At 39.5% G+C, this 16,126-nt stretch overlaps 1 protein-coding gene across 3 annotated transcripts in view; it reads right to left on the reverse strand.

Moving 5' to 3' along the window:
* Nucleotides 1-357: 357 nt before the first annotated feature.
* The window catches only part of LOC122557335 (zinc finger MYM-type protein 3-like), a 113,656-nt gene continuing 97,887 nt past the window's right edge, over nt 358-16,126 (reverse strand). For all 3 annotated transcript variants that reach the window (XM_043704936.1, XM_043704937.1, XM_043704935.1), the window contains 3 exons: nt 15,704-15,964; nt 6,410-6,527; nt 358-2,205 (listed from right to left, as the gene is read on the reverse strand). In XM_043704936.1, the coding sequence (XP_043560871.1) occupies nt 2,004-2,205; nt 6,410-6,527; nt 15,704-15,964 (581 nt within the window). In that variant the 3' untranslated portion in view covers nt 358-2,003. The remainder of the gene's footprint in view (nt 2,206-6,409; nt 6,528-15,703; nt 15,965-16,126) is intronic.

Raw genomic sequence — 16,126 nt, forward strand, 5'->3', positions numbered from 1 at the left:
TTACCCATCTATCAAGAATTTCTTTCACTCTAAGTGGAGAAGACATAGTTCTTCACAGATTACAATTCAACATAAGGAAGATATAAGAGGGTCATTATAGTGTTCCTACACTACATACCCTAAAAATGCTTCACTGCGGACATGTAAATACTTTTTTCCCCCTAAATGTTACATCACATCAAAAAAAAACACTTCCTGAAATGATTTGAATGAAACTCAACTGCTTTCTTCTAGATATAGGAATCTTAACAATTGATGATTGTGGTACAGCAGTTTGTAAATCCCTCAATGTATGGTTCATCCAGTTTGCATAAGCACCTTTTAAATTTTTCTTTAAAAAAAATTAAACTGAGAGAGAACTTGGCAAACCATCAGCTTACCAACTGAATACTGTGCAGATATTTATCATTTTAAAACAGATTGGTTTTACATTGATCTAGCTCACTGAAACAGATTCATATATACTACAGAAATACACATAAGAGACAGTATCCCCTTTTTGATCCCCTTCTCATGAGTTTCCACACATACTGAATTTTTCCATCAGTTCTGTTGAACCACTTGGCAGTCGAAAGATAGAACAAGTGTTATATGAAGATGCAGCACCATTTGCTTGCCTTAACCGCATCAACCATGAATGACCAAATCAGAAGCAGATATTTCAGTCCATTAGCTATCTGCATGAGCAACATCTTTGTTTATTTTTGAATGTCACTTCAAATTCTAATCTACCATGTGAGAGGCTAAAGAAATTTAGCTGGACACAGTCAGATAGGTAATGCTGTGAAAGCATCATTGCTCCTAATTATAGCAGCGGAGGGAAAAGATGAAGGAATTAAAAAGGCTCATTTCAACAAATTAAAATTAAGAAACTGGGAACAAAAAAGTACTGGATAACCTTCCTGCTGTCTCCAATATTTCAAGATCCCCTGCACTAGCACAAATGGCGACAACTAGCACCTATAAATGTTCACAGCCTTTTTGGTTATAATAAAAAATGAAATAAAATAATTTTTTAAAAAATAGATTCAAAAACCAGCAAACACATCAGAGGGGTAGGCAAGAGCTATAAAGAAGTGTCAATTTATGATGCTCAAGTTCCTTGTTTCTTCTGTTCTTCATTTTCTCTAGCAACCATTCATTTAGACTCTCAACCCCTGATATCTGAATCAGACTTAGCAGATTGAACCAGAAAACACCCTTTCAAGAGATAGATGACTCGCTGATATTACTTTTTTTCTACTTTCAAATTAATTATAAAAATATATTTTTAAATTTCTATTCATGCACTTTGGATACATTTTTCCTTTCTCATGCCTCTCCCAAGCTCCAACAAGGGAAGAGTTGAGAATTAAACTGTAATGTAATAGCAAATGCAAGGATATTTTAGAGAGTAAAATCCAGGTGTGCTTCAGTGATATGCCGCTTACCTTCAAATTCTCCTAGAAAAGGTATGCAAGGCAATAACTTCTAGACATATTTAACTTCAATCTCTCCCCTTGCTCTCCATTACCCCTCTGAAGCTCTTTTTCTCAAAACAAAATGGAAGCACAATGGGAAGGCAGGCTATTTTGCAGCATCCATCATTTCATTACATTAATCATTTTAAGCAACTCTAAAAATCCCAAGGATTGCAATTAATTGGAGGACTCCCCCACTGCAGCAGTGAGCATTCCACTATAGATCTTGGCTGTTCCATTCAAAGTAAGAACAAAGCTGTTTGCTTACTGACTGCAGGAGTTTAAGGTTTGTGTTATAGCTTTTGGTCACTGCAAAATGTTACGTACACCTGATTGTCAGCAAATGCACGCAAGCTAAAAGGGATACTGTCTCTAAACAATGGCGATAGTCTAACCATCTCTGCTCTCACAATAGGCCACATGACTCTGCAAGTACGTGTGTAGTATTTTTTCTTTCCGCAGCACCAAGTAGGCCAGCCTATAATGACCCATTGTTTTTTTTCTAATAAAAGTAACAGAATTCTGTACAATATCTACTAATCATCATCCTTCAACATCATCATCTTCAAGTGAATCCTTCGAATAGTCATCGTAAATTTCCTTCACAGCCATAATTCTATTCAGCATGCTCTCCAACATACTCCGATCCATGGGAATGACTGAGTACCACAGGGGGCTCTCTGCCACACAGGAGCGTTCTGGCTGCAAGTAGAAAACATCATTCCTGCTCTTCATACTCTCAGGGCTGCAGCAAAACAAGAAACAAAACATTCATTTGGATGAGTATCATTCATAAAATATTGCCTTTTATTTGGTGTTCTCATCCCCACTCAAATTTCATTCTGTTGAGAACCAAATCTTGAAGCAGTTAAGAATACTTTTCTTGTGCCTCCTCTACTCTTCATTTTGATGATATTTGGAGTCAATTTTTAAAATGGGAACAACGCTATACAAAAGCTAAGACAGGTTAATTCCCAAATTACTTACTTTCAGCAGAGACTTTTCCCCAGGGCAGAAATAACTTTCACAAGGGGACATAATTTTAAGGTAACTGGAGGAAGGTTTCGGGGAGATGTCAGAGGTAGGTTCTTTACACAGAGTGGTGGGTGTGTGGTATGCACTGCCAATGGTGGTAGTAGAGTCAGACATGTTATGGACATTTAAGCAACTCTTGGATAGGCACATAGAAGATAGTACAATGAAGGGTATGTAGGTTAGTATGATCTTGGAGTAGGATAAAAGGTTAGCCCAACATCGAGGGCTGAAGAGCCTGTACTGTTCAATGTTCTCGAAGTGAACAAAGACACAGCAATTATTGATGGAAACCTTTGCACACAAACACACAATCGAATATAATGACATGGCATCCATGTTCATAGTTATTATGGGCAGCAATTAACTAATTTCCTGAAGATCACAGTGTTGTTTATCTGGGGTTGATTTTAAACCCAACTTGGTACTGCAATCTTCAATTTATTGCATTTTACTCAAGAAATTACCCTGCCCTCGGTGGGAGAAACTCTGGTGTTTTTGTCACAGTTTTGTTGGAATCATTGATATTCTTTTTAGATAGATTTTGTGAATAGGCTTGGTTTGCTGTATAAACTGTTGTTTGCTCAAAAACATACGTGCCTCATGGCTAACATTGGTCAGCTCAATAGCATTGATGGATATTCCAGTTAACAGATTGCCCATGCAGCCCCTTTGGCCAAACGTTCTGCAGACATACATTCAGTTAAAAACTGTGTTGCATGAGATGTATGGAACCATACTGACATAAATCAGCTCTTTCAAACAATTGGAAAGAGCACTGCTCCTTTTAAAAGGGGACCATCTTCATTAAAAGTTGGTCATTTCAGAGCCTTTTTCTACAAGACAATCTGACCTTTAATAGGATCATACAGTAAAGATTCCTGATGAAGGGCTTATGCCTGAAATGTCGACTCACCTGCTCATCGGATGCTGCCTAGCCTGCTGGGCTTTTCCAGCACCACTTTTTGACTTTCTGATCTCCAGCATCTGCACCTCACTTTCTCCTAGTCATACAATAATGAGGCTGTTTGGTCCATTAAATCTGCACTGAACTTATCGACACAATCCCACTTGCCAGCACTTAACCTCATAGTCATGAATGTAACGACATTTCAGCTGCTCATCCACGTATTTTTTTTTTGAAGGTTGCGAGGCGTCTTGCCTGTACTACTCACCCATCCAGTGCATTCCCAGATACTTAGCAGCCTCTGGGTGAATAAAGGCTGTCTTTAAACCCCTAATCCCCTTGTCCTTCACCTTAAAATTATACCCCCTGATTACTGACTCTTCAAAGAGGAACAGTTGCTTTCTATTTACCCTGTCTATGCCCCTCAGCCAGGTTCCCCTCATGCTTCCCTGTTATAAAGAAAACAAACTAAGCCTATCCAACCTCTCTTCATAGCTAAAATGAAGCTTCCTGGTCAATCCCTTTTGCATCCCCTCCAGTGTAAAAGTGAATAAATAGATGCTACTTTTTAATAAACTTGTGTCTTTGAATTCTGATACATGAATTAAAAGCGGGTGGATTCTATTTGATGGCATCATTATCATCAGCCTTTTGGTGCCATGGAACGTGCAAATAGTGTTAGTTGATCAGAGGGGAATGTTCTGAAATGCAAGATATCCAAGCTTTACGTGACTTGCTTTGAGTCTTATGAATACATATTTAAATTGATAATTTGTAAATAAGCTTTTGGAAAGTATTTCATAAAGGGATCAACAAAGTTATTTTGAAAAAAAATCTAAACTCAAACTAACAGATTCTGTTGAGAGATTCCTGAGTCAAGTGCAGAGACTAATCACTGTGACTTAGATGACTTCTGCTGAAGAGCAAGGAACTTGAAATTAACTTTCTAGCTGGGATATTTTTGTAAAGTTTTGTTAACACATTAAAGTAACCAAGTGAGAGCAATAATACAAAAAGCCTAAGTAACATCAAGGTATCATTTTAACAAAATAAGCAGATTGCTCCTTTGTCACTTTTATAATCCACAATGTGCATTACATTCTTCATTCTCCCTAAATTCTCCCTAAAGACAGAAAACAGTAACAGGTCCCCGCAGAATCAGCATGGATTTACCGGGGGGAGGAGCGGAAATTATGCTTGACAAATGTTGTGGATTTTTTTAAGGATGGAATTAGTGGAGTTGATATGGGGGAGCTAATGGATATCGCTTACTTGGCCTTTCAATAAGGTTCCACGTAAGAGATTACAAAACAATATTAAAGCACATGGGATTGAGGGTCATGTACTGACATGGATAGAGAACTGGTTGACAGGAAACAAAGAGCAGAAATTAATAATATTTTTCAAGTGACAGCCAGTGACTAGTGGGGTACCACATGAGATCAATGCTTGTACCCAGCTAGCCACAAATATAATAATTGAGGAAACTAAATGTAATATCTCCAAGTTTGCAGATGACATAAATGAATGGACAGCTAACAGTAAGGAGGATGCAGAAATGCTTCAGTGTGATTTGGACAAGTTGGTGGGTAAATGCATGGCAGATGAAGTACCATATGGATAAATGTGGGGTTATCCACTTTGGTAGTAAAAACACAGGGAAATTATCTGAATGGTGATAGATTGGTAAAGGGGAGTGCAATGAGACCTGGGTGTCCTTGTACACGAAATGAAGCATGCAAACGGAGAAGGCAGCAAATGGCATCTTGGGATCCATAATGAGAGGATTTAAGTACATGAGCAGGGATGTCTTCCTGCAATTATACAGGGCCTTGGTGAGACCACACCTGGAGTGGTGTGAGCAATTTCAGTCTCCATACCGGAGGATGAATGTACAACAAAGGATTACCAGACTGATTTGTGGGATGGCAGGACTGAAACATGGAAACAGATTGGATTGGTTAAGACTATATTCGCTCGAGTTGAGAAGAGGGAAGAAATCTCATAGAAAACTGTAAAATTCTAACAGGATGAGACAAGGTAAATGCAAGAAGGATGTTAACAATGAAGAGGGAGGTTCAGAACCACAACAACGAGCACCCGAGCTACAAATCTTTGCACAAACTTTGAATGAAGGGGGAGTCTAAAAACAGAGGTGACAGTTTAAGGATATTGGGTAGGCTATTTAGGGCTGAGATGAGCAGAAAGTTCTTCACCCAGACAGTGGGAATTCTCTACCACAAAAAGTAGTTGAGACCAAAAAAAATTAAATGTTTTTAAGAAGGAGGTTCTTAGGATTCAAGGAAATAAAGGTTATGGGGAAAAAGCAGGAACTGAGAACTGCAGTCGATGATCAATGACCATATCAAATAGAGCAGACTCAGAGTCAAAAGGCCTACTCCTCCTATTTTCTATTTCCCCATATCATTGTTTCACAAACAGATAAAAGAATAGTGTTTGTTTTTAACATAAAGGCTTGGTCAGTTTTCTAAAACTAAAATCTATTTATACAAATACCAAGATAAAAGTATAGTTGTATCCTGCACAAAGTAACGAGTCAAAAAGGGAAAAGGTCTCAGGAAGTGAATGCTTTTCCCTTCACGTTACCACCTCAAATACCACTCTTTCTATCTCCCCATGGGCTATTAATCTTCATTACCCTAGTCTCAGATCTTTCTATCTCTCTGGCTCAAGACCATAATCTCCCAAGTTTACCAACTTTAAAATCAGCCAATATTATTTCCAACACTATCTCTGCACATTAGCCAGAGTTGAATTTTAATTCTCTTTTACAAAAAAAACTTGAGAAAATAATTAGAATTAAAAACCACTGGACAGATCACAAAAATAGGTAACGGCTTCATTCTGCTTATAATTATGTTATACCAGGCAGTAACTGAAAGTAATAAGACAGCAGAATTAGAAAATTTTCAACATCAAAACTGTTCATCTTGATGACAAAAATCAATGCAAGTTTAAAATACTAGCAGGAAGGAATTAGTGGTCTCACCATTTTGAGAGGTAGAATTCATAAAACTTCACAGGGCATCTTAATGGATTCATTCTGTTTTCTCTCTGTTCTAAAACAGCAACTTCCTCTTCACGTTTCCTCTTCCCCATGGTGCTGCCTATAAACAAAAAAAATGAGAGAAAGAACTGAACCATCATTTGGTGGTACAGAACAGTATAGAAATGATTAGCATAAAATTTTATTTCAGACTATCCTGAGCAAACAATATTCATAGCGAACGCATCAAGTCACATTATTCAAAGCTATTAGACATTCTATAATAAAAACAAATAGAAAGGGCCAGGCGATATATTATATCTGCGTGGAATGGGAGCTGGTGGATCCCTCTGTGCTTCATAGTGACCACATCGTAGCAAGTATTGGTTGTTTGAAGAACTGCAGCTCAGAGCTAATGAGCTGGATTTTGGGCTTTGAACACTGTGGCACATCAGGGAAGACTAGAGTTACCTGGACAGTGTATTTCAGTGGGCAGTCACATCCCTTAGGTTAACTACCTTGTGTTTAGTCAGGGACAGGAGGGTGTGACTAAGAGTGAGGCAGGGAGGTTATACAGAAGGAGCCTCAGCCTTTAACTCGTCAGACAGGTTTGAGATTTTTTGCTGTCTACTGGATTAAAGCAGAGGTTGTGGGGAAGGTAAGCAAACTGACCATAGCACCACGTACACAGAGCCATTCAAGATGGGGGAGAAAAGACAAATGTAATTGTAATCGGGGATAATATAGTCAGGGGAATCAACACTCTTCTGTGGCCAGGATCAATACTGTGTTGCCTGGGTTCAGGATCTCTCATCTGAGATGCAGAGGAACTTCGGAATGAGAGGGGACAGTGAATTATCATGGTCCATTGAGCTATCAACACCATAGATATAAAGAAGAAAGTGATTCTGCTGAGGAACATGAGCAGCTAGGAGTTAAATTAGAAACCAGAATAAAATCTCTGAGTCACTAACTGGCATCAGGTCAACAAGATTCAAGTAATAAACACATGGCTCAAAGATCAGTATGTGAGTAAAGGGATTCAAATTCATGGGACAGGCTGCACCTATATTGTGCTGGAACCAGAGTCCTGGCATATCACATAACTAGGTCTGTAGATAGGGCTTTGAATGAAAGTGTGCATGAATGAATGGTGTTACTGAGTTAAGTTGCATGGAAAATTTTGCACAAAAGCTAAAGGAGCGGAGGGCTCAGCTCTTGTCTTGATTGTCTTGTTTTTTCAATGTATAATTTCAGTTATCACACTGTAAATTTTTGTTATAAATTCTGTGCCTTACAATTGTGTCCTCCACAATCACCTGATGAAGGAGCGGCGTTCCGAAAGCTAATGTGCTTCCAATTAAACCTGTTGGACTATAACCTGGTGTTATGTGGTTTTTAACTTTGTACACCCCAGTCCAACACCGGCATCTCCAAATCATGACTCCTTTTTTGAAGTATTTTCAACATTGGAGCTGATTTCCTCCAATTCTAGGAGCAGTAATTACTGTATTATAAGCTGTTGCATTGTTTTGGAACTTCGGGGGGGAAAAAGATCAAAACAAGAGCACTTTAAAAAGGAGAAAGAGAGACAAGGGCAGTTACCACATGATTCAAACAGAGCAGTAACCCTGCATTGCTGTCTGACTCAGCAGTGACATGCATAGCTAACTGCCTTTGCTGTTTGTTTTAAGGAGAGAGCAGAAAGATTTAAAAGGGACTTAATGGGGAACTTTTTCACGGAGAGGCTGCTGTGTTTATGGAGTGCACTGCCAGAGGAAGTGGAGGAAGCTGGTACAATTACAACATTTAAAAAGGCATCTGGAAGGGTATATGAGTAGGAAATGTTTAGAGGGATATGGGCTAAATGCTGGCAAATGGGATTAGATTTAACTTAGGATATCTGGTTGGCATGGATTAGTTGGACTGAGGGGTCTGTGTTGGATATTTCTATGGCTCTATGTATGAAATTAAATCAATAGTAAGAAGCAATATAGAATCAGAAACCATAGAATCTGTATGGGTAGACTTCAGGAACTGCAAAAGAAAAAGACCTTGAACAGAATTACTTATAGACCTCCTTGCAGGTAGTCAGGATGAAAATAAATCAGGAATTAGAAAAGGCATTTAAGAACGGCACTTAAGAACAGCAGTACTATCGAGGAGGGGACTTCAATATGCAGGTGGACTGAGAAAAATCAGGTTGATGGCAGATTCAAGAAAAGGAATTTGTGGAATGTGTATGAGATAGTTCTTTTGGAGCAGCTTGTAGAACAGCCCATGAGGGAACAAGCAATTCTGGATTTGATGGTGTGTAAAGAGGCAGAATTGATTAAAGTGAAGGAACCCCTAGAGGTCAGTGACCATCATATGATAGAATTCGCCCTGAAGTTTGAAATGGAGAAGCTTAAATCAAATGTAATGGGAAAACAATTGAGTAATGAGGGAGACATGAGGGAGGAACTGGCCAGAATGGATTGGAAGGAGAGGAGAAAGTGAGGACTGCAGATGCTGGAGATCAGAGCTGAAAATGTGTTGCTGGAAAAGCGCAGCAGGTCAGGCAGCATCCAAGGAGCAGGAGAATCGATGTTTCGGGCATGAGCTTTTCCAGCAACACATTTTCAGGATTGGAAGGAGAGCCTAGCAGGGAAGATGATGGAGCAGCAATAGCAGTTGTTTGTGGGGTAATTTGGGAGGCACAGCAGATATTCATCCAAAGGAAGATGGAGTGTGCTAAGGGGAGGACAAGGCCAACCATGGCTGTTAAGGGAAGTCAGGTGCAGTAATGTGGATCTGAAGAGAAAAATAAAGCAAAAGAAAAAGCATCCAGTGTGGTAGGAATAGAGGGAAACTGAAGGATTCAGAAGCCTTTAATAACCAGCAGAGAACAGCGAAAAAGTAATAAAGAGGGATAACATGAAACATGAGGGCAAGCTAGGGAGGAACATAAAAGAAGATTACAAGTGGTTTTTTAGATACATAAAAAGTAAGGGAGGGCCAAGAGTGGGACACTGGCAAATGAGGCTGGAAAGGAAGTATTTGGAAGCAAAGTAGTCACAGATGAATTAAATAGGTACTTTATTTCAACCTTCGTGGTGAAAGACACCAGTCGCATACCAAAACTTTAAGAGAATTAAGAGCAAAGGTGAGTATGGTGGCCATCACAAAGGAGAAAGTGCTGGGGAAGCTGAAATGTCCGAAGGTGGATAAATAACCAACAGCAGATGGACTACACCGCAGGGTTCTGAAGGAGACAGCTGAACAGATTGTGTCGGCATTGGTGGCAATCTTTCAGGAATCACTGGAGACGAGGAGGATGCCAGAGGATTAGAAAATGGCTAATGTAACATCTTTTATAAGAAGGGAGGGAGGCAGAAAACAGGAAATTTTAAGTCATCTAGCCTGACTTCAGCCATTGGTAAGATTTTAGAGTCCATTATTAAAGATGAGATCGAGCAGTACTTGGAACAGCATGGTAAAATAGGGGTGAGTCAGCACAGCTTCATCAAGGGGAGATCACAGCTGATAAATCTGTTGGAATTCTTTGCAGAGATAACGAGCAAATTAGACAAAAGGAGAGCCAGTAGATGTGAACTTTATGGATTTTCTGACAACCTCTGACAAGGTCATCAGGAGGCTGCTATACAAGACCCCGTGGAGTCGGGAACAAAGTACAGCCATGACCCTTTAAATTGGTTTAAGAACTGTAACTCAGGTGCAGTAAATAAGGAGAAACAGAAACAAATCACCCAGATGACTGCCCCATGCATATTGAATAAAAGGGTCTTTTTCAGAACAGCAGTAGAATTCTGCAGGGGTCCATGTTAATTGTCACAGTATACATTAACAATCTGAATGAAGGGACCGTAGCATTGTTACTAAGTTTGCATATAACACAAAGATATATGGAGAGACAGGTAATGTTGAGGAGGCAGGAGGCTGCAGAATGACTTGGACAGGCTTGCAGAGTGGGCAAAGAAGTGACACGTGGAATACAATATAGGAAAATGTGAGGTTATGCACTTTGATAGGAACAAGTGTAATGTTAAAAGATTAAATTGGAATATCTCTCTATACATTGATGTAATACTAAAGAGATAACTGCACTGAGTGAACATTCTGGAAGTGAGTGGGGGCGACAATGCAAGAATGTGAATCACCCACACCCCAATTAGACAATCATTTGCTATTACTCCCCCATTATCAAATTCAGCTATCATTCAATCTCATCCATTCAGAAATGCTTTCTAAAATTGGGGCATTTTCATTATCTCTGAGATGATCTCATCCTACCATTATACCTGGGGTAACATGTGACTGAGAGTGTGACTGGGGGTTGTCTTGAGTGGCATGTGACTATGGGGGAGTAGCCAGAGTAACTATAAGCATGGCCAACTGACCTGCAGAAAGGGGATATGTTTTCTTTGTTCAATGCCTCACTTTGACTCGACCTCGCACGCCTGTGAGGGGGTCAAAGGGGTCACCTAGCTTGTACAAGCTTTAATAAACCTTAACTGTTTGCAGAAGTTGGTGAATGCAAATTGCATCTTGTGTGTGAAACCTCGGGAAAAGAACGTAACAGAAGAGGCATAGACAATTTTCTAAATGGGTAAAAGCTTCATAAATATGAAGAACAAAGGGACTTAGTAGTCCTAGTTCAGCATTGTCTTAAGCTTATCATTAATGTTCAGTTGGCAGTGACAAAGGCAAATGTCAGCTTTCATTTCGAGAGTGCTAGAATACAAGAGTAAGAATGTACAACTGAGGCTGTATAAGGCTCTGGTTACACTGCATTTGGGATTACGGTGTACAGTTTTGAGGCCCATATCTAAAGAAGGATGTACTGTCGTTGGAAGGGCTCCAGAGGAGGTTCACTAGAATTATCCCAGAGATGAAGGGCTTATCATATGAGGAGCAGTTGAGGACAGTTCTCAAATCTAGAGCGATGAGGAAAGGTGAGGGGGATCTCATTGAAACTTACAGAATACTGAGAGGCCTGGATAGAATGAATGTGGAGAAGATGCTTCCACTAGTAAGAGAGGTGAAGACCCATGGACACAGCCTCAGAATGAAGGAACTAAGATGAAGAGGAATTTTTTCAGCTCGAGGGTGGTGTATCTGTTATTAAGTGTTGTTTCTAAGAGAGATAGCTTCTTGACAAGTAAAGGGATCAAGAGATACTGGGAGAAACAGGGGAATGGGGTTGAGAAACATATCAGTCATGTTTGAATGGCTGAATAGACTAAAGGTGTCAAATGGCCTAATTTTCTTCTATATCTCAGTCTAAAAGCTGAACAATTCTTCTGCTGCAAGAATGTGCAGAATTTTCCTTTTACCAAAACAAAATAAAGCATATATTTAATGTTAACAATCTGCTTTTGTTTTGTTACTTCCTATCTTCAGGATATCATTTCTAGCCATACACAATTCCACACACTGGGAGATATTGGGGAATTCTCCCAAATGAACACTCTTCAGGGTTTGAATTGACGTAATAAGCAGTAATGTATCACCTGAAGGCCTTTCAACTGAACTCATTCTTCACTTTTCAGAAGTCACTGAAGGTTGTACAGAATTTCTGACTACAGCCAATTTTTCCCAATTTTTCAATTCAAACCCATGGTAGCAAAGCTATTGATAGCAAACTGTTAATTCAGCTATAAGGGGTTGACTGAATAGGTGCTATTTACTGCAAGAAGAAAATTTGAGAAATCACTTGTAACTTAAGCATGGCTCAAAATAGATGAAAGAGTAAACAATATTTGCTGACAGAGAGTGAATGTAAATGGAGTGCAGTAAGAACAGAATAGAAAAATTTGCATTTGGTGAGGACAGTGCAGAGGGGAAAATAAGTTGTTAGCTTTTCTTTCATGGGTCGATGGTTTACTAGTCCAGTGATATCACCACTACCTCATTTTTCCACCCTTTGCCTCCTGTAGTGGCTTACGGAAGCTAAAGATAGATAATTTTTGTCCAGTATTTTAATGCATAAAGTTAAAAATAAACTATAAAACATATATTAATAATCTAAACAAAGATATAGGTTGTAGTTGTGTGTCTACAATGCAGTATGAGTGAGAGTTTCAGGGAAGTGTACTTAATGTATCTTTTTTGCATTCAAAAAGGCCAATAATTTGACAATGATTAAAATTAGTCATCAAAGCAACAGTGCTATTTGTTAAATATGTTCACATGATCATGGAATGATAAAGTTCAACAGCATTTGAAAGGTAGCAACACAAAACAACCACTAAGGTTTGAAAGTTACGGAATGCTTTAATGCAGCGAAATGGGAAACTTCTTAACAGAAAGAATAGAAAATTATCAAAAGGCATTCAGCAAAGAAATCAATGGGACACACAAAAACCTGAAAAGACAAGAGTATGACTTACCATAAATAAAACTGCAGGGGACAAGGGGAAACATAGAAGAATACAGCGCAGTACAGGCCCTTTGGCCCTCGATGTTGCGCCGATCCAAGCCCTGTAATAGCTGACTCCATACGAGGTAAAAGATTCTCACTGTCGACCCTATCTAAACCCGTAATCATCTTGTACACCTCTATCAAGTCACCCCCAAACCTTGTTTTCTCCAATGAAAACAGCCCCAATTGCCTCAGCCTTTCCTCATACGATCTTTCTACCATACCAGGCAACATCCTGGTAAACCTCCTCTGCACCCGTTCCAGTGCCTCCACATCCTTCCTATAGTATGGCGACCAAAACCGCACACAATATTCCAAATGCGGCCGCACCAGAGTCTTATACAATGCAACATGATCTCAGGACTCCGGAACTCAATTCCTCTACCAATAAAAGCCAGTATGCCATATGCCTTCTTCACCGCACTATTTACGTGGGTGGAAACTTTCAAAGATCTGTGTACATGGACACCAAGCTCCCTCTGCTCATCCACACTACCAAGTATCCGACCATTAGCCCAGTACCCCCAGTACACTGGCCCAGAGAGCCAGGAATAAGGGACAAGACTAAAAACAAACCATATGAATGCAGACTAAATGACAAAACTTGGTGAAGATACGAAAAGCAATAGAGTATGTTAAAATAGATAATAAGAGCTACACAATGTATGAAAAACTTGTAAAGAATATCAATGTCAACAGGTTTTGTTTACAATTAGATTACAATTAGAGGGAATAGAACCAACCAGGAGCAAATTGGGTCTCTTGGAAATCAGCACGGTGATACTCTCAATTAAATAATGAGCCAACAAACATGTTGAATAAATACTTCAATGCAATACAGAAAGAGGTCAGCATGCCAGAATTCCCAAGGAAAGTAATATTAAATCAAAAACAAACACTCAAAAAGGCAAAGGGGTAAAGATGAAGAAAATAAGGATTAGAAAGAGTGACAAATACCCAGGATATTCTAGGATTTCCAGGAATTAGGTGGGAAAATTTAATGTTTATAATTATGGCAAACACTTGATTCAGGAAATGTTCCTTTAGATTAGAAAATTGCTTATTTCCCTTAATTAAGGGCAGTAACAGAAGGCAAGCAGAGAATTATAAGCCAGTTAGCATAACATCTGCTATGTGAAAATTACTGAAGACGATAATTAAGGGCAGGGAGACTGAACACCTTTAAAATGTTTAGCTGATCAGAACGAGAGCTAGCATTCATTCATAGAAGGTAATTCATGCCTCTGGACTTTCTGGTCAGCTGAACTCGGTCCCTCACTTGTTTAGTAGGATCCTGGACATAGCAAGCCAGACAAGGAGAAACAACAAGAGGTAAGATAGTTGGGAGTGCCCCTGATGCATCTGAATTTTATGCCCCCATATGTCAAACTTGTGCAAAAAATGGTTTTGCCACTTTCATCCACCTCTCATTGCCCAGCATTTTTTGGCAGTGGAAGGGGATTGAGGGCCCTATGTGGACAATAAATGGTAGGAATCAGTGAGGTGTGGGAGGCAAGTGGTGGGATTGTTTACACTAGACTTCTAAAGTGCAAGCTTTGCCTTTGTTAGTCTAAGATTTGTGTGCCATTTTCTGATGATAGACCTACCTATGTTGGGAATCTGGGAAAAATTCTCAAAATAAATTCAAAGCACAAATGAATTACATCTGTGGCTGATTGGTCCCAAAAGGTTCTCACTGTCCATCCTATCTAACCCTCTGATTATATGGCTCAATTAAGTCATCTCTCAACCTTCTTCTCTCTAAGAAAAACAGCTTCATGTCCCTCAGCCTTTCCTCGTAAGACCTTCCCACATACCAGGCAACATTCAAGTAAATCTCCTCTGAACCTTTTCCAAAGCTTCCACATCCTTCCTATAATGCAGTTACCAGAACTATATGCAATACTTCACGTGTGGCTGCACTAGAGTTTTGTAAAGCTGCAGCATGACTTTTGGAGCCACAAGCTCAATCCCTCTACTAAAAAAGTTAACACACCGTATGCCTTCTCAACAACCCTATCTGGTGGCAACTTTCAGGGATCTATGTACATGGACACCAAGATTTCTCTGTTCATTTACACTATCAAAAATCCTACTATTAGCCCAGTAATCTACATTCGTGTTACTCCTTCCAAAGTGAATCACCTCACACTTTTTGGCATTAAACTCCATTTTCCACCTCTCTGCAGCTTATCTATGTCCCTCTGTAACCTGCAACATTCTTCAGCACTATCCATAACTCCATTGACCTTAGTATCATCCGCATGTTTACTAATCCCATCCTTCTTACACCCTCATCCAGGTCATTTATAAAAATGACAAACAGCAGTGGCCCCAAAACAGATCCCTGCGGTACACCACTCGTAAGTGAACTCCACGATGAACATTTCCCATCAATCACCACCCTCTGTCTTCTTTCAGCTAGCCAATTTCTGATCAAAATGCTAAATCACCCTCAATCCCATGCCTCCGTATTTTGTGCAACAGCCTATCATAAGGCTTATCAAACGCCTTATTGAAATCCATATACATATCAACCGCTTGGCCCTCATCCATCTGTTTGGTCACCTTCTCAAAGAACTCAACAAGGTTTGAGAGGCACAACCTACCCTTCACAAAACAGTGTTGACTTTACAAAAGCTTTGATTCTGTATGGTTTTATAGAAAGCAAACATACTTGCTCTGATTGTCACATTACCATGAAGGCCAGTCACTTTCTGAACATGTGGGCTACAATAAGCAAATCCAAACTTGGATGAGAAATCAACTGGGAGCAAAACTGGAGTTATACTCATTTTGTATGATTTACATCCCCTAGTTGTTCCTCCTTTCATCTATCCCTGCAAGATAAAGCATATTTTATAAACACTTACTTTGATCCCTTCCTTTTTTATAATTAGCAGGCATGTAGTATCGAATGCTGACAAGCTTTGTGGTTCCTCTGGGTGTTGTGCACTTTCTGGACTGCCGAACAACATTAGTGAAGGACAGACGCATGTGCTCTTCGACACACTTCAGTCCAAAATACTTGGTGTTAAAGAACATGAGTGTGTTTAGGAGAACAAAGGGCGAGTATACTCCAAGTTGCTTACATTCCCAGAGATGCTCTTCCTCCACCCGAGAGAATATCAAACCTAGAGAAGAAACAATGTCACAATATTAACAAATGTACTTGGAACACAATATGACAAAACAGTGACAATATGAAGTCACCATTTTGAGGTACAGGAGACATTAATATGTCAGATCTTTAAAATGATACTTTTGTATGGGATTGTATTCATAAGTACCAGCAT

The sequence above is a fragment of the Chiloscyllium plagiosum genome, chromosome 15 (assembly GCF_004010195.1).
Source record: "Chiloscyllium plagiosum isolate BGI_BamShark_2017 chromosome 15, ASM401019v2, whole genome shotgun sequence".
Taxonomy (NCBI): Eukaryota; Metazoa; Chordata; class Chondrichthyes; order Orectolobiformes; family Hemiscylliidae; genus Chiloscyllium; species Chiloscyllium plagiosum.